At 42.8% G+C, this 19,668-nt stretch overlaps 1 protein-coding gene across 3 annotated transcripts; it reads right to left on the bottom strand.

Annotated features, from left to right (window-relative positions):
* Nucleotides 1-1,554: 1,554 nt before the first annotated feature.
* Nucleotides 1,555-19,023, bottom strand: LOC109886490 (NACHT, LRR and PYD domains-containing protein 12-like). 3 transcript variants are annotated; one of them, XM_031814430.1, is made up of 7 exons: nt 18,988-19,023; nt 9,042-9,334; nt 6,884-8,735; nt 5,035-5,208; nt 4,462-4,635; nt 3,493-3,530; nt 1,555-2,271 (listed from the first exon to the last, which is right to left on the bottom strand). In XM_031814430.1, exons 2-7 carry the CDS (start codon nt 9,316-9,318, stop codon nt 1,730-1,732), a joined length of 3,057 nt encoding a protein of 1,018 aa, XP_031670290.1. In that variant the 5' UTR covers nt 9,319-9,334; nt 18,988-19,023; the 3' UTR covers nt 1,555-1,729. The 3 variants fall into 3 exon arrangements, with proteins under 3 accessions (XP_031670290.1, XP_031670291.1, XP_031670289.1); XM_031814431.1 differs by lacking the exon at nt 18,988-19,023 and adding an exon at nt 11,166-12,550; XM_031814429.1 differs by lacking the exon at nt 18,988-19,023 and having other exon boundaries at nt 9,042-10,504.
* Nucleotides 19,024-19,668: the final 645 nt, after the last annotated feature.

The following is a 19,668-nucleotide window of genomic DNA, read 5'->3' on the forward strand; positions in this document are numbered from 1 at the left end:
CTTGAGAAAGGCAGCTTCAAAATGCAGGTGTTTCAGCCCAGCTCAGTGCTTTCTGTGGTGGTGGGCCAGCCAGCGGAAAATACAGAGCATCAGGGTTGGTAATCTTCTGTAGTTGCACCGTGATTGGCTCAAAGTTCTGTCAATCATGGGGACACCATGTCATTGCAAAATCTACGAGGAGAGCTCAAAAAATTCCAGCCCCTTAGAATTCATTAAATGAATGAACTCCTCTAGTTGTCACCCCATTAGAAGTGGCCGTCCAATAAGGCTCATGGTGATTTGGCCACAGATCAAATTATGTCAAATCACGTTATATCTACAGTAGCTTTGATTGGAGTGATCATGTCAACATCATACCTTTCTAAATCTAAGCTAGCAGTCATCATCATGAATCAAGTTCACAATCTACTGACAAATCTTTTTCAACCCAAGAAATTATGAAGAGAAATTATAGATAAAAACATATTGGTGCTCATCGTCCATTGGACACAAACATAACACAACAAGTTGGAAATCGCAAATTCAACAACGAGTGGTTTGGAAGGAATCAGCGGCTAACTGCAGCATTGCAAAGCAATCACTAGCGTGCTATTCAGTGGAGAGAGTGTGTGATCAAAGTCTGGGTTTAAGGGTCTCTTTTCCAAGCTTAGAAGGATAAACATTCAACATTGGCCATGTTGTCAATCAAGCATGACTTCTGCTGCGTCTGCTAGTCCAGACTCTGTTATATCACACCAGCATCATGGGAGAACATAACGGTAGTCCAGACTCTGTTATATCACACCAGCATCATGGGGGAACATAACGGTAGTCCAGACTCTGTTATATCACACCAGCATCATGGGGGAACATAACGGTAGTCCAGACTCTGTTATATCACACCAGCATCATGGGGGACATAACGGTAGTCCAGACTCTGTTATATCACACCAGCATCATGGGGGACATAACGGTAGTCCAGACTCTGTTATATCACACCAGCATCATGGGGGACATAACGGTAGTCCAGACTCTGTTATATCACACCAGCATCATGGGGGACATAACGGTAGTCCAGACTCTGTTATATCACACCAGCATCATGGGGGACATAACGGTAGTCCAGACTCTGTTATATCACACCAGCATCATGGGGACATAACGGTAGTCCAGACTCTGTTATATCACACCAGCATCATGGGGGAACATAACGGTAGTCCAGACTCTGTTATATCACACCAGCATCATGGGGGAACATAACGGTAGTCCAGACTCTGTTATATCACACCAGCATCATGGGGGAACATAACGGTAGTCCAGACTCTGTTATATCACACCAGCATCATGGGGAAACATAACGGTAGTCCAGACTCTGTTATATCACACCCGCATCATGGGGGAACATAACGGTAGTCCAGACTCTGCTGTTGTGAAATGATGTCTGAGGGAATAAACTGTTTTGTTGTTGTTTGATGTGACCTCTTTGTTGTTGTAATGTCGTTAACAAACATGGCCGTTTCACCGTTACAGACTTCAACTGTCATTTCTTCTTTTATGTGAAAAAACAACATTTAACAGTTTTTGAAAACAACCAGTTTTATTTGTCTTCATCTGGCCGAATGTGTACCAGGAAAGGTCCATTCAGTGTTATTGACTTCAAACAGAATCAGGATTGCAATGTCAACCATTTGACTAAATAAACATTATTTACAAACACCAATCAATAACAACAAGAACCGTCCTTTACTACCTAAAGGTTTTTGACCTCACATAGGGACAACGAGGAGTTTATTTCAACCCAAAACCCTGGATAGAGAGGCTCAGTGAATGTGGAGGTGAATGTGTGTAGGTGAGTGAGTGTGTCAGAGGAGGACAGAGTGTAGAAGGACAGAGTGCCGGCCGGCCAGTCCAGATACACTCCTACTCTGTTGGACGAGGAGGAGGCAGGTAAGTCAGTTCTCTCCTTATTGTGCCTGGCAGTGTAACCGTAATCAGAGCAGCTCAGACTCCAGGACTTGTCATTGCATCCAAGCTTACTGTCATCAGCGTTTCCTGTCCTGCCGATTCCTCTGTACGTCATTCCTATGTCATCCCCTCCCCCACTCATCTCTGCCTCCCAGTAACAGCGCCCAGTCAGACCCTCTCTACACAGCACCTGTGGCCAGAACTCAAATCTCCCTGGGTGATCAGGATACGGCTGGTCCTCTTTCCCCCGTGTCACCTTCCTGTTCCCCTCTGACAGAGAGAGGTGTCTGCATGCTGTGTTCGGGTCCAGTGTGACATCACAGGCATCTGATAGGGTAAGATCAATATTAGAAATCATCATCATCATCATCAGAATGTTAATCACCAAGGCCTTTTATGAGGAGGACTCATTGATTAAAACATCTAATTAACAGACGGCGCTGGATGGAATGAAATGATGACTAATTGTTGAGTATATTGACTGTGTACTGTACTGACACAATAAAAAGTAGTTAAAAAGAGAGAGAAAGAGAGAGAGAGAGAGGCAGAGAGAGAGAGAGAGAGAGAGAGAGAGAGAGAGAGAGAGGCAGAGAGAGAGAGAGAGAGAGAGAGAGAGAGGCAGAGAGAGAGAGAGAGAGAGAGAGAGAGAGAGAGAGAGAGAGAGAGAGAGAGAGAGAGAGAGAGAGGCAGAGAGAGAGGCAGAGAGAGAGAGAGAGAGAGAGAGAGAGAGAGAGAGAGAGAGAGAGAGAGAGAGAGAGAGAGAGAGAGAGAGGCAGAGAGAGAGGCAGAGAGAGAGAGAGAGAGAGAGAGAGAGAGAGAGAGAGAGAGAGAGAGAGAGAGAGAGGCAGAGAGAGAGGCAGAGAGAGAGAGAGAGAGAGAGAGAGAGAGAGAGAGAGGCAGAGAGAGAGAGAGAGAGGGAGAGGCAGAGAGAGAGAGAGAGAGAGAGGGAGAGGCAGAGAGAGAGAGAGAGAGAGAGAGAGAGAGAGAGAGAGAGAGAGAGGCAGAGAGAGAGAGAGAGAGAGAGACAGAGAGGCAGAGAGAGAGAGAGAGAGAGAGAGAGAGACAGAGAGGCAGAGAGAGAGAGACAGAGAGGCAGAGAGAGCGAGAGAGAGAGAGAGAGAGAGAGAGAGAGAGAGAGTACTTGTAAATAATGTGTTTTTTAGTATTTCATTTATCGTCTTTTTCATCTACAGTCTGTACTTTATATGATCATTTGTCTGCAAGCCTGTACAGAATATATCCCACTGGGCAAAAACTGGTTGAATCAACGTTGTTTCCATGTAATTTCCACAACAAAAAAAGTACATGTGAGGACGTTGAATCAACGTTGAATTTCACGTGGAATTCAGGTTAGTCGATAACTTAACCGAACGTCAATCAAAACTAGACGTTGAACTGATGTCTGTGCCCAGCGGGTCTGATTCTACTTCCTTAATCATCTGACCACGTAGGTCAAACAGTTGAGTAATTGGACTCGGAGGTTATGCTATTTCCTGTCTCATCACCAGTAACACATTTCACATTTTCCTCACAGCAGTCAACACTTACATTTTTTCAGCAGCCAGTACTCTCCACGGTGGTCAACACTGCACAAGAAGCAGAACAGTGACTCAGTAAAACACACACACACACACTCACACACAACTACACACTCACACAACCACACACACACACACAACTATACACTCACACAACCACACACTCACACAACCACACACTCACATAACCACACACTCACACAACCACACACTCACACAACCACACACACACTCACACAACCACACACTCACACACTCACATAACCACACAACCACACTCACACAACCACACACACACACAACTACACACTCACACACACACACACAACTACACACTCACACACACACACACAACTACACACTCACACACACACACAACTACACTCACACAACCACACACTCACACAACCACACACTCACACAACCACACACACACACAACCACACACACACACAACCACACACACACACAACCACACACTCACAACTACACACTCACAACTACACACTCACACAACCACACACTCACACAACCACACATTCACACAACCACACATTCACACAACCACACACTCACACACAACTACACACTCACACAACCACACAACTACACACACACACACACACACAACTACACACTCACACACTCACACAACTACACACTCACACAACTACACACTCACACAACCACACACAAATATTGTTTATTGGATATTAAATACAGGGGCTCAACTTTGGTTTTAGAAGTGGGGGGACATATATTAATATTTTTCCAGTTGGATAAACACTCCAAACAGCCTACCTGACCACATGGAGGCATCCACATGGTCCTAAAGCACACCGTTGTGTGTGTGTGGGGGGGGGGGGGGGTGAATGTGGTGCCCCTGATTAAATAGTTATACCTAACCCAGGAAACCTGAACCAAAATTGTCCATGTCACACATGAATTGACACAAACTCCACAAACCCTCTCTACATACTTGAGTTTCTCCAGTCTACAGTGTGGATCCTCTAGTCCAGCAGAGAGCTGCTTCACTCCTGAGTCTCCTGGGATATTGTAGCTCAGGTCCAGCTCTCTCAGGTAGGAGGGGTTGGACCTCAGAGCTGAGGCCAGAGAAGCACAGCCTTTCTTTGTGATCAGACAGCGTGACAACCTGCAGAGTTTATCACATATTTACACCCACTAGTGGTGAAAAGGGAAATGGCAGGTGTGTGTCTTCCTCAAACTCAACAGACGTTTGCATTTAAAAAATGACCTGATTAAAATAATATTACAATCACATCATTATATAACTAAAAACATTTGACTTCAGGAAGTAAAGCATCTTGAAAATAAATAATATCAATAGATTGTGTAATTCTTCCTCTTCCAAACATGAATCTGCAGTTAGGTAACTATGACATATAAAATTCAGCTGATTACTCTGATATTATTTATTTAACTAGGCAAGTCAGTTAAGAACAAATTCTAATTTACAATGACAGCTTACTAATTGTTCTCTATAAATACCTATAGAACTATCCCCTTTAGTGAACTAATACAGACTACTGACCTCAGTGTCTCCAGTTTACAGTGTGGATTCTCCAGTCCAGCAGAGAGCAGCTTCACTCCTGAATCCTGCAGGTTGTTGTCACTCAGGTCCAGGTCTCTCAGGTTTGAGGAGGTTGAGCTGAAAGCTGAGGCCAAGGCTTCACAGCATTTCTCAGTGAGGTTACACCCATTAAGCCTTTGAAAAGTAAAACACAATGGAAATTAATTTACTGTGTACAGTACATGTAGCAGAATATTTGAGAATCAACCATGAATAAGTAATATGCTAATGTATATTCTAACTGACACACCGACTCATTCAAGGATTTTTCTTTATTTTTACTATTTTCTATGTTGTAGAATATTAGTGAAGACATCAAAACTATGAAATAACACATATGGAATCATGTAGTAAGCAAAATAGTGTTAAAAAAATATATATATATTTTATATTTCAGATTCTTCAAAGTAGCCACCCTTTGCCGTGATGACAGCTTTGCACACTCTTGGCATTCTCTCAACCAGCTTCATGAGGTAGTCACCTGGAATGCATTTCAATTAACAGGTGTGCCTTGTTAAAAGCTAATTTGTGGAATTTCTTTCCTTCTTAATGCGTTTGAGCCAATCAGTTGTGTTGTGACAAGGTAGGGGTGGTATACAGGAGACGGCCCTATTTGGTAAAAGACCAAGTCCATATTATGGCATATTTATAGCTCAAATAAGCAAAGTCAAATGACAGTCCATCATTACTTTAAGACATGAAGGTCAGTCAATCACAATGTCAAGAACTTTTAAAGTTTATTCAAGTGCAGTCGCAAAAACCATCAAGCTCTATGATGAAACTGGCTCTCATGGGGACCGCCACAGGAAAGGAAGACCCAGAGTTCCCTCTGCTGCAGAGGATAAGTTCATTAGAGTTACCTGCACCTCCGATTGCAGCCCAACTCAATGCTTCACAGAGCTCAATTAACAGACACATCTCAACATCAACTGCTCAGAGGAGACTGCGTGAATCAGCCCTTCATGGTGGAATTGCTGCAAAGAAACCACTACTAAAGGACACCAATAATAAGAAGAGACTTGCTTGGGCCAGAAACACGAGCAATGGACATTAGACAAGGTGGAAATCTGTCTTTTGGTCTGATGAGTCCAATTTTGAGATTTTTTTCCAACTGACGTGTCTTTGTGAGACGCAGAGTAGGTGAACGGATGATCTCCGCAATGGAGGAGGAGGTGTGATGGTATTTTGCTGGTGACGCTGTCGGTGATTTATTTACGATTCAAGGCACACTTAACCAGCATGGCTACCACAGCATTCTGCAGCGAAACGGCATCCCATCTGGTTTGCACATAGCAGGACTATCATTTGTTTCTCAACAGGACAATGAACCAAAACACACCTCCAGGCTGTGTAAGGCCTATTTGACCAAGGAGAGTGATGAAGTTGCCCATCAGATGACCTGGCCTCCACAATCACCCGACCTCAACTCAATTGAGATGGTTTGGGATGAGATGGACCGCAGAGTGAAGGAAAGCAGCCAAAAAGTGCTCAGCATATGTGGGTACTCCTTCAAGACTGTTGGGAAAAGCATTCCTTATGAAGCTGGTTGAGAGAATGCCAAGAGTGTGCAAAGCTGTCATCAAGGCAAAGGATGGCTACTTTGAAAAATATAAAATATATTTTGATTTGTTTAACACTTTTTTGGTTACTACATGACTCCATATGTGTTATTTCATCGTTTTTATGTCTTTACTATTATTCTACAATGTAGAAAAAAATATTTTTTAAAATAAAGAAAAACCCTTTAATGAGTAGGTGTGTCCAAACTATTGACCCGTACTGTATATGTCATTTTTTAACGTGTATTTACAGAACAGTTCTGGAGGCTTTGACCACTGGCAGCAGCCTCAGAAGACCTTCCTCTGAACTGGAGTATTTCTTCAGGTCAAACACATCCAGCTCCTCTTCTGAAGTCAGCAACACAAAGACCAGAGCTGACCACTGTGCAGGTGACAGGTTGGGTTTGGACAGATTTCCTGAATGCAGGTATCTTTGGATCTCCTCCACTAGAGAATGGTCATTCAGTTCATTCAGACAGTGGAACAGATTGATGCACCTCTCTGAAGATGGAGTGTTCCTGATCTTCTTCTTGATGTACTTGACTGTTTCCTCATGGCCCCGTGAGCTGCTTCTGGTGCTTCTTGTCTGTGTCAGTAGGCCGTGTAAGTGAGTCTGATTGGACTCCAGTGAGAGGCCCAGAAGGAAACGGAGGAACAGGTCCAGGTGTCCATTCTCACTCTGTAAGGCTTTATCCACTGCAATCGTGTGGAAGGTGATGGCAGGATTCAACTTCACTAGAAATTTTCTGATGAAGGATTGGTCTTCGGTCATCGGGTTTACATGGCTGTTGTTGAAGGAGAGGAAAACGTATAACGCAGCAAGAAACTCCTGAACGCTCAGATGCACAAAGCAGTACACCTTGTCCTGGAACGGCCCATAGTCCTGTCTAAATAGTTGTGTACACACTCCTGAGTTCACTGAGGCTTCAGTGACATCAATGCCATACTTTTTCAGGTCTGCCTCATAGAAAATGAGGTTGCCATTTTCCAGCTGGTTAAAAGCAAGTTTCCCCAGTGCCAGGAAGCTTTCTTTATCCCTGCGTGGATCTCGCTCACCTTTCTTGTGATATTTATCATTCATCTGTTTGGTCTGAAATATCAGTAACCCAATAAATAATTGAGTCAGAGTCTTGGGCATCTCTTCATTCTTATCTGAACTCAACACATGCTCCAGAACTGAAGCTAAGATCCAACAGAAGACTGGAATGTGGCACATGATGTGGAGGCTCCTTGATGTCTTTACGTGTGAGATGATTCTGCTGGCCAGGTCCTCATCACTGAATGTCTTCCTGAAGTACTCCTCCTTCTGTGGGTCATCGAACCCTCGTACCTCTGTCACCTGGTCAACACACTCAGGAGGGATGTGATTGGTTGCTGCAGGTCTGGAGGTTATCCAGAGGAGAGCAGAGGGAAGCAGATTTCCCTTGATGAGGTTTGTCAGAAGCACGTCCACTGAGGTTGGATCCGTGACATCACTCCAGCTCTTACCGGTCTCGTAGTCGAGGGTCAGTCGGCACTCATCCAGACCATCAAGGACAAATACAACATTGTACTTGCTCTCATTGTGGTTTCCTGGTTTTTGCAATTTTGTTAAAATGTGATTCAAAAAGTCCCTCTCAATCACTCCAGTCTCTAAGACACATGTATGTAGAAGTTCTACAAAACTGTACTTTTCCCCCCTCACCAAATTCAGCTCCCGAAAAGGGAGTGAAATTATGAATTGGATATCCTGATTGGCTTTCCCTTCAGCCCAGTCCAGAATGAACTTCTGCACAGAAACTGTTTTTCCAATGCCAGCGACTCCTTTTGTCAACACAGTTCTGATAGGTTTGTCTTTTCCAGAGGATTGTTTGAAGATGTCATTGCAGAGGATTTTAGCCTCTGGTCTTGCTGGATTCTTGGACGTGATCTCGATCTGTCTCACCTCATGTTCCTGATTGACCTCTCCACTTCTCCCCTCTGTGATGTAGAGCTCTGTGTAGATCTCATTGAGAAGTTGTTTATGGCCCTGCTTTGGTACCCCGTTGAAAACATGCTGGAACTTCTTTTTTACTTCCAGTTTATATTCATGTTGGAACTTCTCAACATCTTCCTCTGAAGGACCTGACGATGGACAACGGTTATAGAATAGTTAGCAAGCTCTAGATGCACAACAGTACACAATAAACAAATATATACATTTTTTATTTTACAATATATCTGGTTATTGGAGAGAAAAAAAATCTAAGCACATGAAATTAATGCACATTTCAAAGAAAAATTATCATTTTACCAGTTTGTCAATCACAAACATACAAATACTGTATAACTTATTTGAGAAAATATATAGAATTTCAACAAAACAATAGAATATATATATATATATATATATTTGCTCAAAACCTTATAGACACAAGAATTCTGAATTACCTATTGGACAGTCTCTGTTTAGCTTCTCAGCGAGATCGTTACGGCTAATCTTCTTCAGGATGTCCAGTGTGATCTGCACAGCCACATTCCCCCTGTAGTTCTGCACCATCTGATCCACTATGTCCAGTCCATCAGATGTCTCCATCCGGCCCTTTGGAATGTGAAGGAAGCCATCCAGCTGGTTTTCTGTAGTTAGATGCCACTTAAATCTCTTCAGCTCGTCAGAGCCGAGATCATCCAGAACGGCCAGGAGACGCTCTTTCACAGATATGGCCATTGTAGGTCAGTGGAGACTGTTAAACAGCAGATGGGACCATTATAGAGACTGTTAAACAGCAGATGGGGACATTATAGGTCAATGGAGACTGTAAAACAGCAGATGGGGCCATTATAGAGACTGTTAAACAGCAGATGAGGCCATTATAGGTCAGTGGATACTCTTAAACAGCAGATGGGGCCATTATAGGTCAGTGGAGACTGTTAAACAGATGGGGTCATTGTAGGTCAGTGGAGACTGTTAAACAGCAGATGGGACCATTGTAGGTCAGTGGAGACTGTTAAACAACAGATGGGGTCATTGTAGGTCAGTGGAGACTGTAAAACAACAGATGGGGCCATTTTAGAGACTGTTAAACAACAGATGGGGCTATTGTAGGTCAGTGGAGACTGTAAAACAACAGATGGGGTCATTGTAGATCAGTGGAGACTGTTAAACAGATGGGGCCATTGTAGGTCAGTGGAGACTGTTAAACAGATGGGGTCATTGTAGGTCAGTGGAGACTGTTAAACAGATGGGGTCATTGTAGGTCAGTGGAGACTGTTAAACAGATGGGGTCATTGTAGGTCAGTGGAGACAGTTAAACAGATGGGGTCATTGTAGGTCAGTGGAGACTGTTAAACAGATGGGGTCATTGTAGGTCAGTGGAGACTGTTAAACAGATGGGGTCTTTGTAGGTCAGTGGAGACTGTTAAACAGATGGGGCCATTGTAGGTCAGTGGAGACTGTAAAACAACATATGGGGCCATTGTAGGTCAGTGGAGACTGTTAAACAGATGGGGTCATTGTAGGTCAGTGGAGACTGTAAAACAACAGATGGGGTCATTGTAGGTCAGTGGAGACTGTAAAACAGATGGGGTCATTGTAGGTCAGTGGAGACTGTTAAACAGATGGGGCCATTGTAGGTCAGTGGAGACTGTTAAACATATGGGGCCATTGTAGGTCAGTGGAGACTGTTAAACAGATGGGGTCATTGTAGGTCAGTGGAGACTGTTAAACAGATGGGGCCATTGTAGGTCAGTGGAGACTGTTAAACAGATGGGGCCATTGTAGGTCAGTGGAGACTGTTAAACATATGGGGTCATTGTAGGTCAGTGGAGACTGTTAAACAGATGGGGTCATTGTAGGTCAGTGGAGACTGTTAAACAGATGGGGCCATTGTAGGTCAGTGGAGACTGTTAAACAGATGGGGTCATTGTAGGTCAGTGGAGACTGTTAAACAGATGGGGTCATTGTAGGTCAGTGGAGACTGTTAAACAGATGGGGCCATTGTAGGTCAGTGGAGACTGTTAAACAGATGGGGTCATTGTAGGTCAGTGGAGACTGTTAAACAACAAAGCATGTAGCGTCATAATCTACAAGCCCCGACATCTGCACTATTGTGAGAAATACATGTACATCATGATTTGCTATTACTTACATTACTACCATTTTCCACATAATATTTAGTCAAATATTTAGATGCCATTGGTGCTCAACCCCAGTAGAAAATAGAAGGACAAAACAGTTAATGCTCTGGCGCCCTCTGGTGGCATTTTATAAGCAACACATATATTGTAAACTACCTTCATTAGATACATTTTGATTTCAAAACTAGAAGTCCTTACAAACACATAAGAACCCGTGGGATTCTGGTACAACAACGTAACTAAGACAGAGCAACAGCAGTCAAACAAAAGACATACAAAATATGTCCGTTTTTTTGGCTCCCGAATTGTCCCCATGCTGGGGAATAAGAGATTTGCAAATAAAATCAATATATTTTTTTTAAAAAATCATAATAAATTGTCATATCACATTTTGACTTTTTTTACAGCCTGGTACTGGGTTACTTTATGACAACTCACCTGAAGCTTAGTGAAGAAGCTGGATGCAGCTCATTGATGGTGGATGAGGTGAGTTTCCCACTACTATGTAAAGCACTTTGAGTACCTCAGGTGGTAGAAGAATGCTATATAAATCCAATCAATTATTATTAATTCACATCTCTCTACTTCTACTTTGTCCTTTTCCAGATATGAAAGGAGACGTCCCTCAGTTATTTTTATAACAGTACAGTTTTGTGTCCCCAGACAAACACACCCGATTAAACTTGTCAACTACCTAAATCAGGTACCAGGCTGTAAAAATGGCAAAATGTGCATAGGGGGTAAATTGTGGCAAAAATAACGTATGTTTGTCCGGGTCTACAACAACAAAAATGTGTTACGCCTCAGCCACAACGTCAATCTATTATCAATATGTCCACTCCTAGTTATAGAGTTTATCTTGTCAGCTCAACAACAACAAAAACGTTTATGTCGTGATCACGAGATAAATAAGTTGGGATCTTAACATGATGTCCTCTCTGGACTTTTGTATCTTCCTGATGACCAGCGCTCTGTATATTCTGATGGATGAGGTGGAACGCTCTGTATATTCTGATGGATGAGGCCTGAGATGGAACGTGAAGCTAACTGAACCTGACCAGCACTCTGTATATTCTGCCGGATGAGGTCTGAGTGGAACGTGAAGCTAACTGAACCTGACTAGCGCTCTGTATATTCTGATGGATGAGGCCTGAGATGGAACGTGAAGCTAACTGAACCTGACTAGCGCTCTGTATATTCTGATGGATGAGGTCTGAGATGGAACGTGAAGCTAACTGAACCTGACTAGCGCTCTCTATATTCTGATGGATGAGGCCTGAGATGGAACGTGAAGCTAACTGAACCTGACTAGCGCTCTGTATATTCTGATGGATGAGGCCTGAGGTGGAACGTGAAGCTAACTGAACCTGACTAGCGCTCTGTATATTCTGATGGATGAGGCCTGAGGTGGAACGTGAAGCTAACTGAACCTGACTAGCGCTCTGTATATTCTGATGGATGAGGCCTGAGATGGAACGTGAAGCTAACTGAACCTGACTAGCGCTCTGTATATTCTGATGGATGAGGCCTGAGATGGAACGTGAAGCTAACTGAACCTGACTAGCGCTCTGTATATTCTGATGTATGAGGCCTGAGATGGAACGTGAAGCTAATTGAAGCTAGCTAACTTTAGAAAACCAGTATATCTAGCTTACATCATAGTATACCCATCAGGCAGGCATCAACAGTCTAGTCGGAAGGCTACTACATGGGTAGTATTCATTAGTTTATTAGCTCTAGTTTCTACCTTCTTAACAACACTATCAACAAGGCAGGTCCTACAGGCTCTAGTTTCTACCTTCTTAACAACACTATCAACAAGGCAGGTCCTACAGGCTCTAGTTTCTACCTTCTAAACAACACTATCAACAAGGCAAGTCCTACAGACCTTAGTTTCTACCTTCTAAACATCACTATCAACAAGGCAGGTCCAACAGGCCTTAGTTTTGTCGCACCTGGAGTACTGTTCAGTCGTGTTTGCAATTGTTTGCAAATTGCAATTGGTTCAGAACAGGGCAGCACGCCTGGCCCCTCAGATCAGGGCAGCAAGGCTGGTTCAGAACAGGGCAGCACGGCTGGCCCTTGGATGTACACAGAGAGCTAACATTAAATATGCATGTCAATCTCTCCTGGCTGAAAGTGGAGGAGAGATTGACTTCATCAATACTTGTATTTATGAGAGGTGTTGACATGTTGAATGCACCGAGCTGTCTGTTTGAACTACTGGCACACAGCTCAGACATCCACGCATACCCCACAAGACATGCCACAACAGGTCTCTTCACAGCGATGGGAGGCACACAGTACTACATGGAACTCTATTCCACAGTACTACATATAGCCATGACTACATGGAACTCTATTCCACAGTACTACATAGAGCCATGACTACATGGAACTCTATTCCACAGTACTACATAGAGCCATGACTACATGGAACTCTATTCCACAGTACTACATATAGCCAGGGGTACATGGAACTCTATTCCACAGTACCACATAGAGCCATGACTACATGGAACTCTATTCCACAGTACTACATAGAGCCATGACTACATGGAACTCTATTCCACAGTACTACATATAGCCAGGGGTACATGGTACTCTATTCCACAGTACTACATAGAGACATGACTACATGGAACTCTATTCCACAGTACTAAATAGAGCCATGACTACATGGAACTCTATTCCACAGTACTACATAGAGCCATGACTACATGGAACTCTATTCCACAGTACTACATAGAACCATGACTACATGGAACTCTATTCCACAGTACTAAATAGAGCCATGACTACATGGAACTCTATTCCACAGTACTACATAGAGCCATGACTACATGGAACTCTATTCCACAGTACTACATAGAGACGTGACTACATGGAACTCTATTCCACAGTACTAAATAGAGCCATGACTACATGGAACTCTATTCCACAGTGCTACATAGAACCATGACTACATGGAACTCTATTCCACAGTACTACATAGAGCCATGACTACATGGAACTCTATTCCACAGTACTACATAGAGCCATGACTACATGGAACTCTATTCCACAGTACTACATAGAGCCATGACTACACGGAACTCTATTCCACAGTACTACATAGAGCCATGACTACACGGAACTCTATTCCACAGTACTACATAGAGCCATGACTACATGGAACTCTATTCCACAGTACTACATAGAGCCATGACTACATGGAACTCTATTCCACAGTACTACATAGAGCCATGACTACATGGAACTCTATTCCACAGTACTACATAGAGCCATGACTACATGGAACTCTATTCCACAGTACTACATAGAGCCATGACTACATGGAACTCTATTCCACAGTACTACATAGAGCCATGACTACATGGAACTCTATTCCACAGTACTACATAGAGTCATGACTACATGGAACTCTATTCCACAGTACTACATAGAGTCATGACTACATGGAACTCTATTCCACAGTACTACATGTAGCCATGACTACATGGAACTCTATTCCACAGTACTACATGTAGCCATGACTACATGGAACTCTATTCCACAGTACTACATAGAGCCATGACTACATGGAACTCTATTCCACAGTACTACATGTAGCCATGACTACATGGAACTCTATTCCACAGTACTACATGTAGCCATGACTACATGGAACTCTATTCCACAGTACTACATGTAGCCATGACTACATGGAACTCTATTCCACAGTACTACATAGAGTCATGACTACATGGAACTCTATTCCACAGTACTACATAGAGTCATGACTACATGGAACTCTATTCCACAGTACTACATGTAGCCATGACTACATGGAACTCTATTCCACAGTACTACATAGAGCCATGACTACATGGAACTCTATTCCACAGTACTACATAGAGCCATGACTACATGGAACTCTATTCCACAGTACTACATGTAGCCATGACTACATGGAACTCTATTCCACAGTACTACATGTAGCCATGACTACATGGAACTCTATTCCACAGTACTACATGTAGCCATGACTACATGGAACTCTATTCCACAGTACTACATAGAGTCATGACTACATGGAACTCTATTCCACAGTACTACATAGAGTCATGACTACATGGAACTCTATTCCACAGTACTACATGTAGTCATGACTACATGGAACTCTATTCCACAGTACTACATAGAGTCATGACTACATGGAACTCTATTCCACAGTACTACATGTAGCCATGACTACATGGAACTCTATTCCACAGTACTACATGTAGTCATGACTACATGGAACTCTATTCCACAGTACTACATAGAGTCATGACTACATGGAACTCTATTCCACAGTACTACATGTAGCCATGACTACATGGAACTCTATTCTACAGTACTACATGTAGCCATGACTACATGGAACTCTATTCTACAGTACTACATGTAGCCATGACTACATGGAACTCTATTCTACAGTACTACATGTAGCCATGACTACATGGAACTCTATTCTACAGTACTACATGTAACCATGACTACATGGAACTCTATTCCACAGTACTACATGTAGCCATGACTACATGGAACTCTATTCTACAGTACTACATGTAACCATGACTACATGGAACTCTATTCCACATCAGGTAACTGACGCAGCAGTAGAATCAGATTTATAAAGCAGATAAGAATACACCTTATGGAACAGCAGGGACTGTGAAGCAACAGGAAATAGAGGCACAGACACATGATAACATACACACTATACATACACATGGATTTAGTACTGTAGATATGGTAGTGGTGGAGTAGAGGCCTGAGGGCACACAGTTTATTGTGATATCTGTGAATGTATTGTAATGTTTTTAAAGTTGTATAAACTGCCTTAATATTGCTGGACCCAGGAAGAGTAGCTGCTGCCTTGGCAGGAACTAATGGGGATCCATAATAAACCCCAGGAAGAGTAGCTGCTGCCTTGGCAGGAACTAATGGGGATCCATAATAAACCCCAGGAAGAGTAGCTGCTGCCTTGGCAGGAACTAATGGGGATCCATAATAAACCCCAGGAAGAGTAGCTGCTGCCTTGGCAGGAACTAATGGGGATCCATAATAAACCCCAGGAAGAGTAGCTGCTGCCTTGGCAGGAACTAATGGGGATCCATAATAAACCCTAGGAAGAGTAGCTGCTGCCTTGGCAGGAACTAATGGGGATCCATAATAAACCCTAGGAAGAGTAGCTGCTGCCTTGGCAGGAACTAATGGGGATCCATAATAAACCCCAGGAAGAGTAGCTGCTGCCTTGGCAGGAACTAATGGGGATCCATAATAAACCCCAGGAAGAGTAGCTGCTGCCTTGGCAGGAACTAATGGGGATCCATAATAAACCCCAGGAAGAGTAGCTGCTGCCTTGGCAGGAACTAATGGGGATCCATAATAAACCCTAGGAAGAGTAGCTGCTGCCTTGGCAGGAACTAATGGGGATCCATAATAAACCCTAGGAAGAGTAGCTGCTGCCTTGGCAGGAACTAATGGGGATCCATAATAAACCCCAGGAAGAGTAGCTGCTGCCTTGGCAGGAACTAATGGGGATCCATAATAAACCCTAGGAAGAGTAGCTGCTGCCTTGGCAGGAACTAATGGGGATCCATAATAAACCCCAGGAAGAGTAGCTGCTGCCTTGGCAGGAACTAATGGGGATCCATAATAAACCCCAGGAAGAGTAGCTGCTGCCTTGGCAGGAACTAATGGGGATCCATAATAAACCCCAGGAAGAGTAGCTGCTGCCTTGGCAGGAACTAATGGGGATCCATAATAAACCCCAGGAAGAGTAGCTGCTGCCTTGGCAGGAACTAATGGGGATCCATAATAAATACAAATATCATCAACTATATGAATACACATTACAATATCATCAACTATATGAATACACATTACAATATCATCAACTATATGACACATTACAATATCATCAACTATATGAATACACATTACAATATCATCAACTATATGAATAGACAACAATATCATCAACTATATGAATATACATAACAATATCATCAACTATATGAATAGACAACAATATCATCAACTATAGGAATACACATTACAATATCATCAACTATATGAATAGACAACAATATCATCAACTATATGAATATACATAACAATATCATCAACTATATGAATAGACAACAATATCATCAACTATAGGAATACACAATCGTCGTCTTACCGGTTACCTCAACAGAAACAGAGTCTGGAATGAACAAAGGGTTGTAGAATTTTCCTTTTGTTTACATATCAGGTTCTACCTGTTTCTCTCCCTCTCTCTTTATGACTCTCTCTTTCTCAAACACACACACACACACACACACACACACACAACCAATGGAACAAATAATACCTTCAGTAAATAAAACAGACACGTACAGAAACATGTTGTTGACTCAAAAGTTCCAAGAAATATTATATTTTACTACCAACTGATATTGTATTCTAATGACATCATCGTGATTTATCAATGACACTTTCATTTGAGGCATTAGAATGTATGTAAGAGACATGATTGTGTAAAATCATCTTAAATTGTGTCAAATCTATGTCAATGTAGACCAGCATAAATTACAAGAACAGATCTATGTCAATGTAGACCAGCATAAAGTACAACAACAGATCTATGTCATTGTAGACCAGCATAAAGTACAAGAACAGATCTATGTCAACGTAGACCAGCATAAAGTACAACAACAGATCTATGTCAAATTAGACCAGCATAAAGTACAACAACAGATCTGTCATTGTAGACCAGCATAAAGTACAAGAACAGATCTATGTCAATGTAGACCAGCATAAAGTACAACAGATCTATGTCAATGTAGACCAGAATAAAGTACAACAACAGATCTATGTCAATGTAGACCAGCATAAAGTATGTATCGCAGCCCAGCCTGCTCTACTGATAACAGACTGGGTGCTGCTAGTTCCTATTCAACCTGAGATACTCACAAAACCTTTTACAACAGTCAGCAGGTGGAGGTGGAGCCCAGCCTGCTCTACTGATAACAGACTGGGTGCTGCTAGTTCCTATTCAACCTGAGATACTCACAAAACCTTTTAAAACAGTCAGCAGGTGGAGGTGGAGCCCGGCCTGCTCTACTGATAACAGACTGGGTGCTGCTAGTTCCTATTCAACCTGAGATACTCACAAAACCTTTTACAACAGTCAGCAGGTGGAGCCCAGCCTGCTCTACTGATAACAGACTGGGTGCTGCTAGTTCCTATTCAACCTGAGATACTCACAAAACCTTTTACAACAGTCAGCAGGTGGAGGTGGAGCCCAGCCTGCTCTACTGATAACAGACTGGGTGCTGCTAGTTCCTATTCAACCTGAGATACTCACAAAACCTTTTACAACAGTCAGCAGGTGGAGGTGGAGCCCGGCCTGCTCTACTGATAACAGACTGGGTGCTGCTAGTTCCTATTCAACCTGAGATACTCACAAAACCTTTTACAGCAGGTGGAGGTGGAGCCCGGCCTGCTCTACTGATAACAGACTGGGTGCTGCTAGTTCCTATTCAACCTGAGATACTCACAAAACCTTTTACAACAGTCAGCAGGTGGAGGTGGAGCCCGGCCTGCTCTACTGATAACAGACTGGGTGCTGCTAGTTCCTATTCAACCTGAGATACTCACAAAACCTTTTACAACAGTCAGCAGGTGGAGGTGGAGCCCGGCCTGCTCTACTGATAACAGACTGGGTGCTGCTAGTTCCTATTCAACCTGAGATACTCACAAAACCTTTTACAACAGTCAGCAGGTGGAGGTGGAGCCCGGCCTGCTCTACTGATAACAGACTGGGTGCTGCTAGTTCCTATCCAACCATGTGCTATAAAGGGGAAAGTCCATCTCTTATCCTGCTTTCATGGTAGAAATGAAACAGTGCCTTTGGAAAGTATTCAGACCCCTTTCCTTTACCCACATTTTGTTACGTTACAGCCTTATTCTAAAATGGGTTAAGTTGGTTTTTTCCCCCTCATCAATCTACACACAATACCCCGTAATGACATCACAATACCCCATAATGACATCACAATACCCCGTAATGACATCACAATACCCCATAATGACATCACAATACCCCATAATGACATCACAATACCCCATAATGACAAAGCAAAAATAGTAAAAAAAAAAAATGTTTGCTCATTTAAATATATATATATATATAAATATATATAAATAAATAAGGTAAATATATATAAATTAAAAACTAAAATACCTTATTTACATAAGTATTCAGACCCTTTACTATGAGACTTTAAATTGAACTCAGGTGCATCCTGTTTCCATCGATCTTCCTTGAGATGTTTCTACAACTTGCTTGGAGTCCACCTGTGGTAAATTCAATTCATTGGACAGGAAACAGGATTGTGTCGAGGCACAGTTCTGGACCTCTCTACCGGCAAAGTTGGCCCCTCTTTTCAGCAGCAAACTGCTCTAATTCTTCAATGTTTGAGGGATGCCCTCCACCAAATGCTGTTTTCCAGATCTCTCCATTGGTTTCGGATGGGATTCAGGTCTGGACTCTTCGCTGGCCGCTCCAGAACAGTCCGGCGTGTCTTTTTGAACCATTCCTGGGTGCTTATTGATGTGTGTTTGGGGTCGTTGTCCTGCTGGAAGACCTACATCCATCAATGGAGACCAGTTTTTGGACATTGGTCTCAAACACCTGATCATCTGCTGTATACTTTGTGGCACGTTCAACACAAAACACTAAAGCACACAGAGCTGGTAAAGGCTAATCTGATCCTGGGCTGTTTCATTACACACAGAGCTGGTAAAGGCTAATCTGATCCTGGGCTGTTTCATTACACACAGAGCTGGTAAAGGGCTAATCTGATCCTGGGCTGTTTCATTACACACAGAGCTGGTAAAGGCTAATCTGATCCTGGGCTGTTTC

The sequence above is a fragment of the Oncorhynchus kisutch genome, unplaced genomic scaffold, assembly GCF_002021735.2.
Source record: "Oncorhynchus kisutch isolate 150728-3 unplaced genomic scaffold, Okis_V2 Okis06b-Okis10b_hom, whole genome shotgun sequence".
Classification (NCBI taxonomy): domain Eukaryota; kingdom Metazoa; phylum Chordata; class Actinopteri; order Salmoniformes; family Salmonidae; genus Oncorhynchus; species Oncorhynchus kisutch.

Bases quoted from the DNA above. Each gene is read 5' to 3' on its own strand.
- LOC109886490 (XM_031814430.1), bottom strand. From the start codon at position 9,318: ATGGCCATATCTGTGAAAGAGCGTCTCCTGGCCGTTCTGGATGATCTC. The intron at 4,636-5,034 runs GTCAGTAGTCTG...TAAACTCTGCAG, and splicing joins TGTAAACTGGAGACACTGAG to GTTGTCACGCTGTCTGATCA. The intron at 2,272-3,492 runs GTAAGTGTTGAC...TTACCCTATCAG, and splicing joins GTACTGGCTGCTGAAAAAAT to ATGCCTGTGATGTCACACTG.